The sequence below is a fragment of the Ammospiza nelsoni genome, chromosome 6 (genome assembly GCF_027579445.1).
Source record: "Ammospiza nelsoni isolate bAmmNel1 chromosome 6, bAmmNel1.pri, whole genome shotgun sequence".
Taxonomy (NCBI): domain Eukaryota; kingdom Metazoa; phylum Chordata; class Aves; order Passeriformes; family Passerellidae; genus Ammospiza; species Ammospiza nelsoni.
The window spans coordinates 16879346-16891505 of NC_080638.1; the positions used below are offsets into that span (position 1 = coordinate 16879346).

The 12160-nt window shown below is 44.6% G+C and overlaps 1 protein-coding gene across 1 annotated transcript in view; it reads left to right on the forward strand.

Annotated features, from left to right (window-relative positions):
- The window catches only part of PTPRJ (protein tyrosine phosphatase receptor type J), a 74359-nt gene continuing 62199 nt past the window's right edge, over positions 1-12160 (forward strand). Inside the window, exon 1 of the mRNA XM_059474861.1 lies at positions 1-127. Within this exon, the coding sequence (XP_059330844.1) occupies positions 65-127 (63 nt within the window). The 5' untranslated portion in view covers positions 1-64. The remainder of the gene's footprint in view (positions 128-12160) is intronic.

Below are 12160 nucleotides of genomic sequence, written 5' to 3' on the forward strand. Positions count from 1 at the left end.
TCTCCGGGGGCGGCGGCGTCGGGCTGAGCGGCCGTGCGCGCAGCGGGGAGCGCTCTCCGCCACCATGAGCCGGCTGCCCCTGCCCTGCCTCCTGCTGCTGCTGCCGCCGCTGCTGCTGCCGGCCGAGGTGAGAGCGAGCTGCGGGAGGCGGGGGGCTGCCGCACCTGCCCCCGGCAAGGCTCGGCAGGGCAGGTGTGCGGCCGGGCTCGGGCTTTGTCCCGCAGCGGCTCCGCCGGTGCCGCCCGCGGAGGGGAGGGCAGGGGCGGCGGGGGCCGCGGTGTGGCCCGGCCGCGGCGTTGCTCACCTGGGGCGGGATCCCCGCGGCCTCCCCCTGCCCCCCGCCCGGCTGTGCTGGGTTTAACCCGGCGGGGCAGCCGCCTGGCTCCTTTCGGGGCATGAGGCTGCCCCGGTTGTTTTCCTGGGTAAAAGCTGCCCTGAGTACAACAGGCGCGGCTCCCGTCTCCACGGTGTTGTAGCCTGCCCTCCTCGTGTCGCTGCTGGTTGATTATCTTAATAGGGTGTATGTGGTAAGGGGGTCTTTGCGCATTGCCCGTGCCGCTGGCGCACATCACCCGCTGGGTTACGGCTTTCGGGATCGGCGCGGAGTTTCCCCGGGCAAACGCTGCCGTGGTGCGGAGCGAGCAGCCCTAGCGGTGCCGGGCAGCACATCAGCGGGAGGCCTTGGCCAGCACGCTTGGCTTTGAGGCCCCGCTCTGCTCCCACGTGTGTGCTGTTTGTCCTTCCAAGAACACCTTTCATTGATGTAAATCAGAATGGCGTGCCAGGTGACCCACTCAGCATGCTGGCAGACTCTCAGCCTTGCTTCCCTCAGCTAATGTGTTCTCAGTGTTCCCGAAGGAGTGCTTCATGGCCACTGTGAACTCTGGTGTTCTGGGGCTTGCTGAACTTTTGCTTCCAGATGTAGCCCCTTGTCCTCTCTGCCTCAGTGGTTTCTGCTACAGAAGTGTGAATGTGTGTTGATAGGAACCAAGGTGCTCAGTAATCTGTGGTGACAGATCTGCCTGAGAGCTGCAGAGCAGAATTGTACTGCTGCTTTACCTTTTTGACTACTTTTTCCTTACCTTGCATTGATGCCACCTTGTGATTGCACCATTGGCTGCAATTGACTATTGTAAACCTTTGCTTCCTCGTCTCGTCTGTTTCAGTTTGGGGTTCCTTGCAGTGTTTTGTCATTTGATCTCTATTTGTTGTTGTACCAAGCCTAGGTTTAAAAACCTCTTCTGAATAAGAGCTGAAACTGAATTGGGAATTAAAGTATACCAGCATTTTGGAAGACCTCAGAGGAGGCCTGGATTGTCCTTGGATACAGCCTTGCAGGATCTGCCTGCCATGACCTCTTTTGTTTGCAGTGTTTCTTCTCAAGCTGGGTATGAAATCTTGTGACTTAGTGATCTCTAATGTTCTCTAAAGTCAGGCTCTTAATTGGTGTCTAGTATGATTAGTAATAATACTAAAAAACGTGGACCTGCTCCTCAATTCCATGTAGTTAAATTTCTGCATTCAACACCTGGGGACCCAGCTGTGGGCCCTCAGCTAGGTCTGTTAGCCCTGATGTTATCAGAGGTCCCATCAACATGCTACAGGACATAGGTCGGATCTGCAGATTTTGGCGTGGCTCATAATTTTAGGTGGGAACCCTGCAGCTCATAGTGTCACTACTGAAAGCTTATCAGACAACATTCTCAATTTTGACTTAATTGTACTGTGAATGTGAAAGCTGAGGCGGAGAAGTCAGTTTACTGAGACTCTCAGGCTTCTTAACTTGTGCTGATCAGCACCTGGTGGAGTTCTGAACATCAGGAGCATGTGCTTGAACTGCAGACAGGTGGGAAGAAAGCTTCTTAAGGATTTTTTTCCTTAGAGGACTAGGATGTAAACCAGGTGCGTGCTGATGGTGTGATTCTGCAAATCACCATCTCATTGAAATGACTAAATTTCACTGTAGCCACTTAGGGTGGGATAACTCATATTTGAAAAGTCATTATGTTTCTATAGGCTGTAAGGATGCAGAATAAAGCCTTGCTTGGAGGCAATGCTTCAAGTACAATAATGTTGTTGCCCATTCCAGTGCTGTTCACATGGTCTTGCCCTCTAAAAATGAGGGTGTTCTCTATCAGGGCAGAGTTTTGCTCCTTGTGTAGGGCTCTTTGCATAGGCTCAGGCAGGTGTTAGAGTTGGCTGGTGTTGCTTGAGGTGTGGTGTGTGCTCAGGTGCGGGGACATGGCCTGGCGCTGCCTGGGGAGGTGTGTAGCTGCTGCAGGAAGGGGACAGCAGCTGGCAGGCATGTGGCATGAGCTGGGCTTTGTGTGTTGCCAGTAAGAGCTATTGCCCCTTCTCTGCAGTCTCCTGAGTGAGAAGGCTGGGGTGGAAGTGTCTCTTGGCTGGCTCTGGCCCTTGTGTTGCCTCTCAGATGACTGTGGGGTCGGAGAGGGGACAGCACCACACACTGGCACCATTGTGGGCCCAGCCACACGCAGGGACCGGGAAGCAGCCGAAGCTGTGGAATGGCTGTGTCATGGCAGCTCCTCAGTGGTGTGATGGGCACATGATCCTTCTGTGGTGCCTTTTACTCAAGGGTAAGCATCTTGCTTATTTTTCAGGAATTACAACATAGTGGGCAAGGTTGGAGTTGTTAAAAAACAAATCTTGCTCTCTGTTTCTTGTTGAGAGTGATCACATCAGTGATATGATAAATAAAGCAACAGACAGTGGTTTTGGGCTTGTTTTGGTGTTGAGAATTAAAGTGCCTTTTATGTGGACCTAATACCTTGTTGTTACATCTTATTCCATACACAGAACTATTGATACTGTGTGAGTTGATTATATAGGATTATGACTTAATTACTGGTCTGAATTTTCAAGTGAGGAGTTTAAACGAAGAACCATCTTATCTCAAATGTGGGCTTGCCATGTGTATATGTTGCATGCAAGATAATTTCTGCAATATATTGGTCATTATTAATCATCCTTGTTGAGTCTTCTCCTGCGTAGTACACTAAATTTAATTTTTAGTTTGTGAAATTATTCTGGGTAATCTTCAGCAGATGCAAGAAGTTAATAGTAATTTCCATTTAACTTTGTGACTGGTCTGCATACAGCTCATTTAGAGGCTTACAAAAGGATAAAGCTAGAGAAATGTGAGGCTCCCTTGCTGCTTCTGTGCATGCACTTCTGGGGTAAAGCCTTTAATGGACACTGTTAAAAACACAGGTGTGAGCATTGCTGATCTGGAGACCTGAGCAGGCCTGAGCTTAGGCAGCACAGACCAGAAGGGGAAGCTGGAACTGTGAACAGAGTTTGCTTGTGGCTGAGGAGCATAGAAATAAACTTTTCATCTGTCAGGCCAGGTTGTTTTTGTGTGATGATTGCTTTCATTTTTGTTTACAACAACAACACAGGTTAATTCCTGAGCTTCTTTATGTTCCTTACAAAGCCCCACAACACAAGCACCTTCTGCAGGGCTCAGTGGAGGCTTTGTCTTCAGCATGGCATGGATGTGCCTCCTTAGAGGCATGGGCTGGCTGCACATTGCAGCACTCTCACATGGTTTCCAATACTTTGAGTCTCCAGCCAGCAACACACAACAAAATATCTTCTTCTGCATATTTGAGATCAGAATTGAGGCTCACAGTGGAAATGTTGTCTGTGCAAACAGCCACGCTATTATTAGTACTTCCTCAATTATGGGAGCTACATGCAAGCCTTTGTTGAGAATTTTCATGGCATGTAATTTTTATGGTTGGAGTTTCTAAATATGAGCGAAATTGCTGCTGCTTTAAAATCTTTGGTTGTTCATTGTGCAGGGCATAATCTATATAATTTTAATTTATGCATTTCCTTCGTAGAGTTACACTGTATCATAGAGGGAGGATTTTGAAAGTGCTGGAGAGTGGTTTGGTGCTTGGATGTTTGTAAGTGCAAAGCCTGCCTTTGACATTTACTTTCCTGCTTGAAAGAGTCTCAGTATGAGCAAAGGTGAGAGACACTACTAAACCAGTTGGTGGCTGCACATCTGGTTGTTAGCCTGATGCTTTCGACTCCAAAATTTGAATGCAAATTGTACCTTGAACATTGTGAAAGGTTGCTGGAAGTGTAGGAGGAGCTAGCTGAGTTTTCTCCAGCAGAGAGGGCCTACTGCTATGTAGGGATGGGTGAGTGAAAGAACTTTGCCTTAAATGGAGCTATCAGTAGGAAATTAATTTTCAGCAGGAGATGACTGTGTAGGGGAAGACTTCAACTGGGAGGGGGGGAAGAAAATGAAGTGTAGGTAAGCATGTTGTCATGGTTTGGGCACATGTGCTAATATGAAGTGTTAGAAGGCAAAGAGTGTGGGGGAAAGAGTGATCAGGCATCACAGGAAGAGAAGAACAAAACAGATGCACTGCTCTGGAAGGCTGCACCAAGGCTCTTCTCCAAGTGCTTTCCAGCTGTTCCCAAATGTATCTGCACATAAACAGGCCTCCTGGGGCTATTAATCCAAAATTCCAGGAGAAAATCCAAGATTAAGTGGGAAAAGTATTTTTGTAATCCAACAAAGAATGGACATGTAAATGTGGTCCAACCAGAGTTAAATCAATAAATTCATGGCCTCACTTAGTTATCTTCTATGGCCTTCATGGGCTTTCAGTGGAAAAGGCAGGGAACTATGTCCATATCTTTCCATAAATGTTGTTGGTATTTGGCATGTCGCTGAAAGTACTTATTTTCCTATCATCATCAGGAAATGGGAAGAACCCCTTGATATTTGAAACCATGCAGTACGCCCATCACTCTTTTCCTTCTGTGCTCTTTGTGAAGATACCAAAGGCCATGTAGGAAAGCTTCTTTCTCCACATGTAGCAATGTAATAGGAGAAAAGGTAGCTGTGCTTTTAACCGTGTCTCAGAATTGAAGAAATTGCACCTATAAAGAAAAGGGAATGTCAGCTCTAAAGGAGGAAGGAGGATGTTGGTTTTTGTTGTGGTGCCAGGCCTGACCTTGGCTTTACATGGTGCTTCAAACCCAGCTGGTATGAGTGGGGAAGAGGACTGAGGCTGTGTTTGACACAAGTACTGCTCTGGGGAGCAGAAGGGACTCCTGTCAGGATCACTTTTAGGCTCTCCTGGCCACTGCCTAGAAGTCTTTTTCTCTCCAGTGCTGCCCATCTGCTTGTTTCCTGTTCTTCTTGTACCTCCCATTCGTTTGGTGCATTTCTGATTTTTCCCATTCTTCTGTACAGTTTCAGCCAAACTGAACAAGGAAAAGAAACACCTAGTGTGTCACTGGGAAGTTTCTATTGCATGCAAAGGTTTTGTTATGTTCTGCATGTGGGCTTCTGCTTTAGGGTTGAGAATGTGGGTGTCTTCTTTAAATGTTGGGTTGGGTGTTTTGTTTATTGGAAGAGCCTAATGGTTTTTTGGTTGATTGGTTTGGCTTTGTGGTGTGCAGGAGAATAAGGTCCACATACTGTAGTACTGGTTTTTGTGTTCTGTGCACCAAATGAGCCAGGGCTTGAAAATAAGAAGTAATTTGTGTGAGCTTAAGGAATAATTTGTGTGAACTTCAGCCCCATTTTCCTCCTTGAAGGTAAGACATTTTTGCTTCTGAGACCATAAAATCACCAAGTAAAGACTTGAACATCAGGTGCAGAGCTTTATTGCAAATTGCAGCCTGTCTCTTGTGGCCTGATAAGCAGATGCAGTCTCTTAGCACTTCTGAGCCCCAGAGTGCTGGAACCCTCTCTCCCATCATAGTCCAGGTGAGTGGGAGCTATCCCTTGTTAGGCTGTTATTTGTATCTACAACACAGCTGGCTCTGTGATCAGCTGCATTCTCAGAGTAATTCCTTACTTCCTTTTGCTCTTTTGGTAAGGGTTTTTTTTTGGTGGCTGCCAGCTTGCAAGCAGTTGGGCTAACCTAGCCTGCATAGGAGTGCTCCCCAAAGAGGGTTATTTGTGCAGACCAGCTTTGTGGAAAAGGTAGCCTGTCCTTGGTCATTGAGGGATGTAGATTGGCATGGCTTTAAATGCATATTTAAAAGCTTCTGCTAGTTCAGCAGGATTATTTTTTTTAATGGAGTGTGTCAAAATGAATCATTCATGGATGTCTTGGCAGGTGGGTGGTAAGACAGGGAGCTCTGCATGCCTGTAAGAGGACTCCTGGTCCAGTGCATGATGTTACACATCTGATGGTTGCTGATGGTTTGTCTCTGCAATGGTAGATGGCTCTGGAGAGTGTTTTTGCACAGGAATGCTGGTGGCTTTTGTTTCTGCATTCCCCATGGTGGTGGAGCTTAGGCAGAGCTTTCTGTCATTATTTCCTCTTGTGCACTTGGTTTCTAGTAAATTAGAGCACTTTGAATAAGCATCCTTGTTTATTTTCTTATATACACACATGAGCAGGTCACTGCTGGCAAGTCTGTTTCTACATACCTGATTTTGAGTCCTCACTTCCAAATTCTATTTTCTACCAGCTCTGTTTCTCAAAGGAGAGAGCCATGCAGAGGGTGCCATCCAAAAGACTGTGAGTTAGTGAGTGCCACATTGACTCATGAGACAGGATGGTGCTGCAAAGGCAACAGGGCAACGGAGTTTAGCTTTGGGACAGGCCAGCCTATATAAGCAGCAAAGCTTGTGACCAGCCATGGTATTACAGGCTGGGAAAGCTTCCTGCTGCCTCCCTGTAGCAGTTGTTGTGCCTGCAGGACCAACAGTCCCTGTAGATAAGTGGAAGTTGTTCTTTCTGCTGCCTTTCCTTCCCAGCGTTTCCTCATGCCCAAAGTAGCTCAGACAACTGATTCCCAGACTTTCCCCTTGAAACCTTCCACTTATTTTTCCTGAAGGTCTCATGATACAGAAGGGGAAAATGGCGAGACTTCATTTTAGTTGCCTTCATCTGTCTGCATCAGCTTAAGGACAGGTGATTTGTTAGTTTCATCTGAATTCATAGTAAGAGAGGTCCCATCTTTGCCTTTATTTGTCAAAACCTGCTCTGCTGCTTGACTTTGTGCAAGGTGGCCTCTGTGCTTTGAAGTGGAAAGAGCAGAGTGGATGCTGGTGTGGAAATGGATGAGGCTTCCACCACCAGGGACATCTGGATTGGAAAGGCAGCCAGTTTTGTGTGCTAGCAGGGATTTGGAGCCAGTGAGCTCTCTGAGGCCAAGATGTGGTTTTGGCTGACAAAGAGAAGGGCTTCCACTGTTTCCCTCTGGTATTCAGGTGAAAGAAATGCACGTTAGCAGAAAGTAAGAGTGTGAACCATCAAAAGAGATGGACTCAGCCTTGCTGGTGGTTTTAATACAATGTGGGATGTGCCACGGTTTCACTGTACTTCTTAAACAGTAAATGTGACTTTTTATGAAACACAATGTGAGGAAAAGAATGGGTGCCTGTGGCTGGCATCAGATTTACATATGAAAAATTGTATTGTGTTAATAAGGGAGTTTAGGGTTTTCTTCCTTTTGTGATCATGATCTTTGATTCTGCAGGAATTTTACATACTTATAAGTACTTATAAATCAAGGGGGAAATAAAATGAACGACAATAAATTGGTAGGATCCTTTTGGATCATCAAATTCTGTTTTCTTTATTTGCTTTTCTCTAGTGAAGGCAGAGATGGGAATTCTGATGTCTTCTTGACACTGGACGTTTTATAATTGCCCATCTATAGTCAAGTTTGGAATTGAGTCCATGACTTTCCTGCTACATGAATTATATTTTTTAAATTCTAGTATTCTTTCCGTCTGCTTTCAGGGTCAGCTGCTTCTTCTAATACTTGGCCTGAAGTTCAGTACCAATGAAAATATCCTTTTTGTGGTCAGTTCTGATGTGATTTTTTTGTTAAGTAGGCTGTGCCTGGTTAACTGAGGTCTTTGATGGTTTCACCTTCTATGGATTTATACTTTTCTATTCTATAGAGGGGAAATATGGGAATTGTAACCACAGTTTCCTTCCCACAGTCGTTGTAAGCATGTATTTTCAACAACAAAAAAAAAGAAGTTCTTTCTTAGGGGAAGTTCATTATCTTTGCATAACTTTCAGGGTAATTCACCTCTAATTCTGTGCAGCTGGGCACCAGGGAGAAATGAGCAGCCCAACTTTGAGGTCAGGATCTGGCCTTTTTATCTGGCACACTGAGCATGTCACAGACACAGGCCTGGTGTTCTAAACTCAGAGTTTCTGATAGATTTTGTACCAGACTGCTGAGGAAAGGAGACTGACATACTCTTACATCAGGTAAATGAGTGCCATTAATATTTGCAGGATAAAAGTTGTTTTTTGGTATTTTAAAAAAATTCAATATCTCTGCTGTTCAAAATCCTATTTCTGAAATGAAAGGAAAAAATAAAAAAATTCTGGGAGAGTTTCTTTTGCATTTATTTTCAAGTGAGTGATAGACTAGCCAGTTATTCTAATTAACTTTGTACTAGTTTTTAGACTTCTTACAACCAAATAAAAGAACCTCTTGCCTTATTAGTACTATTAAATTGCTCATTTAGGTGATAAATTAAATGCATTGCCACATCCATTTAAAAATAATTGGAACTACCCCTAAGCTTAGCACATGCTAAGCACTGGTAGATATTGGTATTATGAATGTGTTAAATGAAATCTAATTTTAAGACAATAATTATGGGAAAGGACAAGGCTGTAAGATCTAGAAGTGTATCTGTTGGGCCTTTGTTCTGTAATCTCCATAACAATGCAGGTAATTGTATGTATATGACAAATCTTAACAATACACTCCTTTCTCCCTATTAAAAGAGACAACTTGCCTTTCTCTGTAACTTAAGGACTTGCATTTGGACAGGTTAAAATTTCAGTGAGATCCAGAGGGAAAAAAATCCTAGCCAGGTAGTTTTTTTTTGTTTTTGTTTTTTTTTTTTTTTTTTGCTTCTGTGTTGAATCCATTTGGAGACAGGCCTTTTTTCCAGTTTAACAGTTACAGATGAAATGCTGTTACAAAGTGTTTAGATGTTTCTTCAGAAGATGTGACTTCAATGGCCAACTGCTCCAGCACCATGTTAGTGCATTTTTATCTTATTGTCTTTCTCTTCGATGATTTTTCACAATTGCTGAAGGGTAGTTTATCTAAAATATAAATGTCTTAACGTATTTATATGTGGATTTAAGGCTACATGGTGAAAGTGTAATTGCTTCTGAGCTTTTATTGTGTGTGCTCAATTCCTCTGTGACATTCTTGTTTCTGATGTGTGCTGTACACTCGTAGTAAAATAGCCACATTAAAGAAGCTAACAATCAGCTCTCTATATTCATGAATTTGAAGGCCTAAAATTCTTGGAAAAAAAAAGAGGTGCATCCTTAATTAACTTTATAACGTGCTTTAAAAAAACACCAAACACCCATACTAAAAAAGTCTTCCAACAAGCTATTATATGCTTTTGATGATTAAAAGATATAATTAGTTTATTGTGCTCTGAATTAAGCTAATGTTCTCTTTTATTCTGGTCTGCAATATTTTGGGGAGTCCCGCTGCTGAGAGTGCATGTGCTGAGCTTTAGCCAGCAGCAAATATTTGCAGGTGGGTGCAATATCTGGAGCAGCCTTAGGCGATACTCATTTCCCAGTCCTACAGGACAGATCTACGGTATGTGGTTTAACTAGTATTTATTTAACTATTGTCTTCTGACTCAGTCTTCATAATTTCACATGTATCTGTTCAACTATTTCCTGGTTCAGTGTGTGAAGCACAGCACTGCAGGAGGAGTGAGCAGAAGGTCAGAGCTGCTATTTGGTTATTGCAGAGCATGCTTTTCCCTCTTCACTCATAATGGAGCCTAGTTGTTTTTATGGTGGAATTAGTTAAGACTTCATCTAAGTGGTTCAAATAGTTCTCTTCTAAATTTCTGAAAGTTTGAGCAGCCTACAAAAAAAAATTTGTCCTTTTCACTCACTTGCACTGTTTTTGACTTGCAGGGAGGGACTGCTGTACTGTAATGAGTTTTTAACTCATTAAGTTAATGAGTGGGTGATTCACACAGGGCAGCCCCTGCTCCAGCCTAGCAGAGCCACTGCCTGCTTGCAGTGCCTCTGCTGGACAGGTCATTTCTGATGACCTTCACTGTGCCCCACAGGTTATGCTGCATGCAGAATTCTGTGCAGTGCACTTATGGTTTGTAAGCAGTGTGTGCAGTGATTCCTCCTATCCCTGAGTTTAGGGCTATTCACAACCCCTGGCACAGCTGCTAAGAAGAATAGTAAGTTGTAATGCCAGCTCTGCAAAAAACCCTGTTGCTGTAGATTGAGTCTCCTGCAGTCTTGTTTCTGCAAATTGACTACCTTGGTTGCTTCTTCTCTCTTGTAAATTATTTTTTTTAATTGGAAAAAGGCAAGGTGAAAGAGCAAACAGGTATCTCATATATGGGCATTTATTCAGTCATTGCTGTGTGTGGTATTTGTCACTGTTGTCTCCAGATTTCATCAAAATTAATTCCCTGGATGTTAATCTGAGTTTTGCAGTGAGAACTGGTCAGCTGAACATTCTGTCCTCCCCTGTAGAAATTGTGGAAAAGATAGGAGATAAGATAGTGCCAAACTTCAGTTTCCGTTCTGAACAAAGACCTCTTACTTGTGCTTTCCTGATCTCGGACATTTGCTGTTTCATGCTCCAGCATGGAACATAGCACTGATGAAATCCTGCTGCAGTTTTGAAGATAAAGCTAATGACTGAGAAGTTCTAGGACTTGCAGTAGGTTGTTGTGTCGAGATTTGTTCGAGCACTTGGGAGCTGCTCACCTGCCACCCCTCAAATCTTTTTTGCACTTTCCTCCCCTTTCTTGCAGTGGTTGTATTTTGTGACCTGGAGGTTGTTAATGCCATGGGACACTGCAGTTGTACATGGCTGCTGCTAAGGAATCTTGTGGGGTTGGGAACTCTGGCAATGACTTCAAAAAAGGAATCTTCCTCAGTCAGCAGGTGCATACAGGAAATCAGCATAGTGACCCACCTCACCTGTCTCCACCAGGATTCACTTCTGTTCACAAACTGCATCAAAAATGAGAGCTGCAAGGGGAAAAAAGCTTCTCTTATACAACTTCCTGTATTTTGTGAATACAGGGTTCCTTTTTGGTCATGAATGGGTTATAAATCAGACAAAAGTGGGGTTGTGGGGTCTTGTCTCCTTCTTCTCTAAGTGAATTGGCTAATTCTTGGTGGGTTTGTAGATAGAAAAGGCATTCCTTACATCAGGCACAGATGGGGAAAGGGTTCTTGTGTGTCTAGACACAGGGCAGCCTGTGGTAAACCACTTGAGTGCTTGGGAAAAGGGAGTAGGAGTGTGAGTGAGGCTGCACAAAACCTTGGCAGGCATGTAGTGGGACAGTGAATATCACCCTGGATACGTGTCATGGAGCAAGTCCCAGTTCTGAAGCCTCTTCTCATAGCAGGTGGGGCAGTGAGAGGCATTGGGATGCTAGGGAGCTTCTGAAGGGATGGCACATGAATGTGCAGACCCTGCTAAAGGTAACAGCCATTCTATTGAAAAGGTGCAAAAATCAGTATGCTGGTGAAATATCTGTGTTGTGAATGGCTTCCCTCAGGCTGTTCTAGCCCCAGGCAGTGTGTGTTGTACATAACTGAAACAAACCCTTTTGTTGCTTTTGCACAGCAAGTACTGCTTTTTTTTTTCTGACCAACAAACCCCACAGTTTGTTTCTGGATGTCCTGTAGGGCTGTGATTGGTCTTGTGAGCAGTCTGTGGTTTGTATGTGTTGGGTGGTGTTTGGAGGACTTTGAGATGTTCCTGTCCCTGTTTTAATGCAGCAAAGAGAGCTAAACAAGAACTGGAGTGGGTGCAGCTGAGGAGGACAAGTGTACGAGAGGCCCCTTGAGCCTGGGGTGTAGGTACTCCTCCGTCATGTCCATCTCTGTGGAAGGAGAAGCAACGTTTCTGAAGAAAAGGAAGTAGGCTGTTGGGGGAGGATGATGAGTAAACAGAGTGTACATGAGCAGCAAGACTGCTGCAGCCTACGTAAGCCAGCAGCGTGCCTCAGCTGTTGAAGCTGTGCCCAAGTATGTGCTGTTTCGTTACACAGAGCTGGACCGTATTCCCTCTGACATGGAACCAACCAGTCCACCTCCTTCTTCTTAATTAGATCCTCTTGGGATGAGACATCCCTTCCTGAAATGAGAGGGAGGCCAAA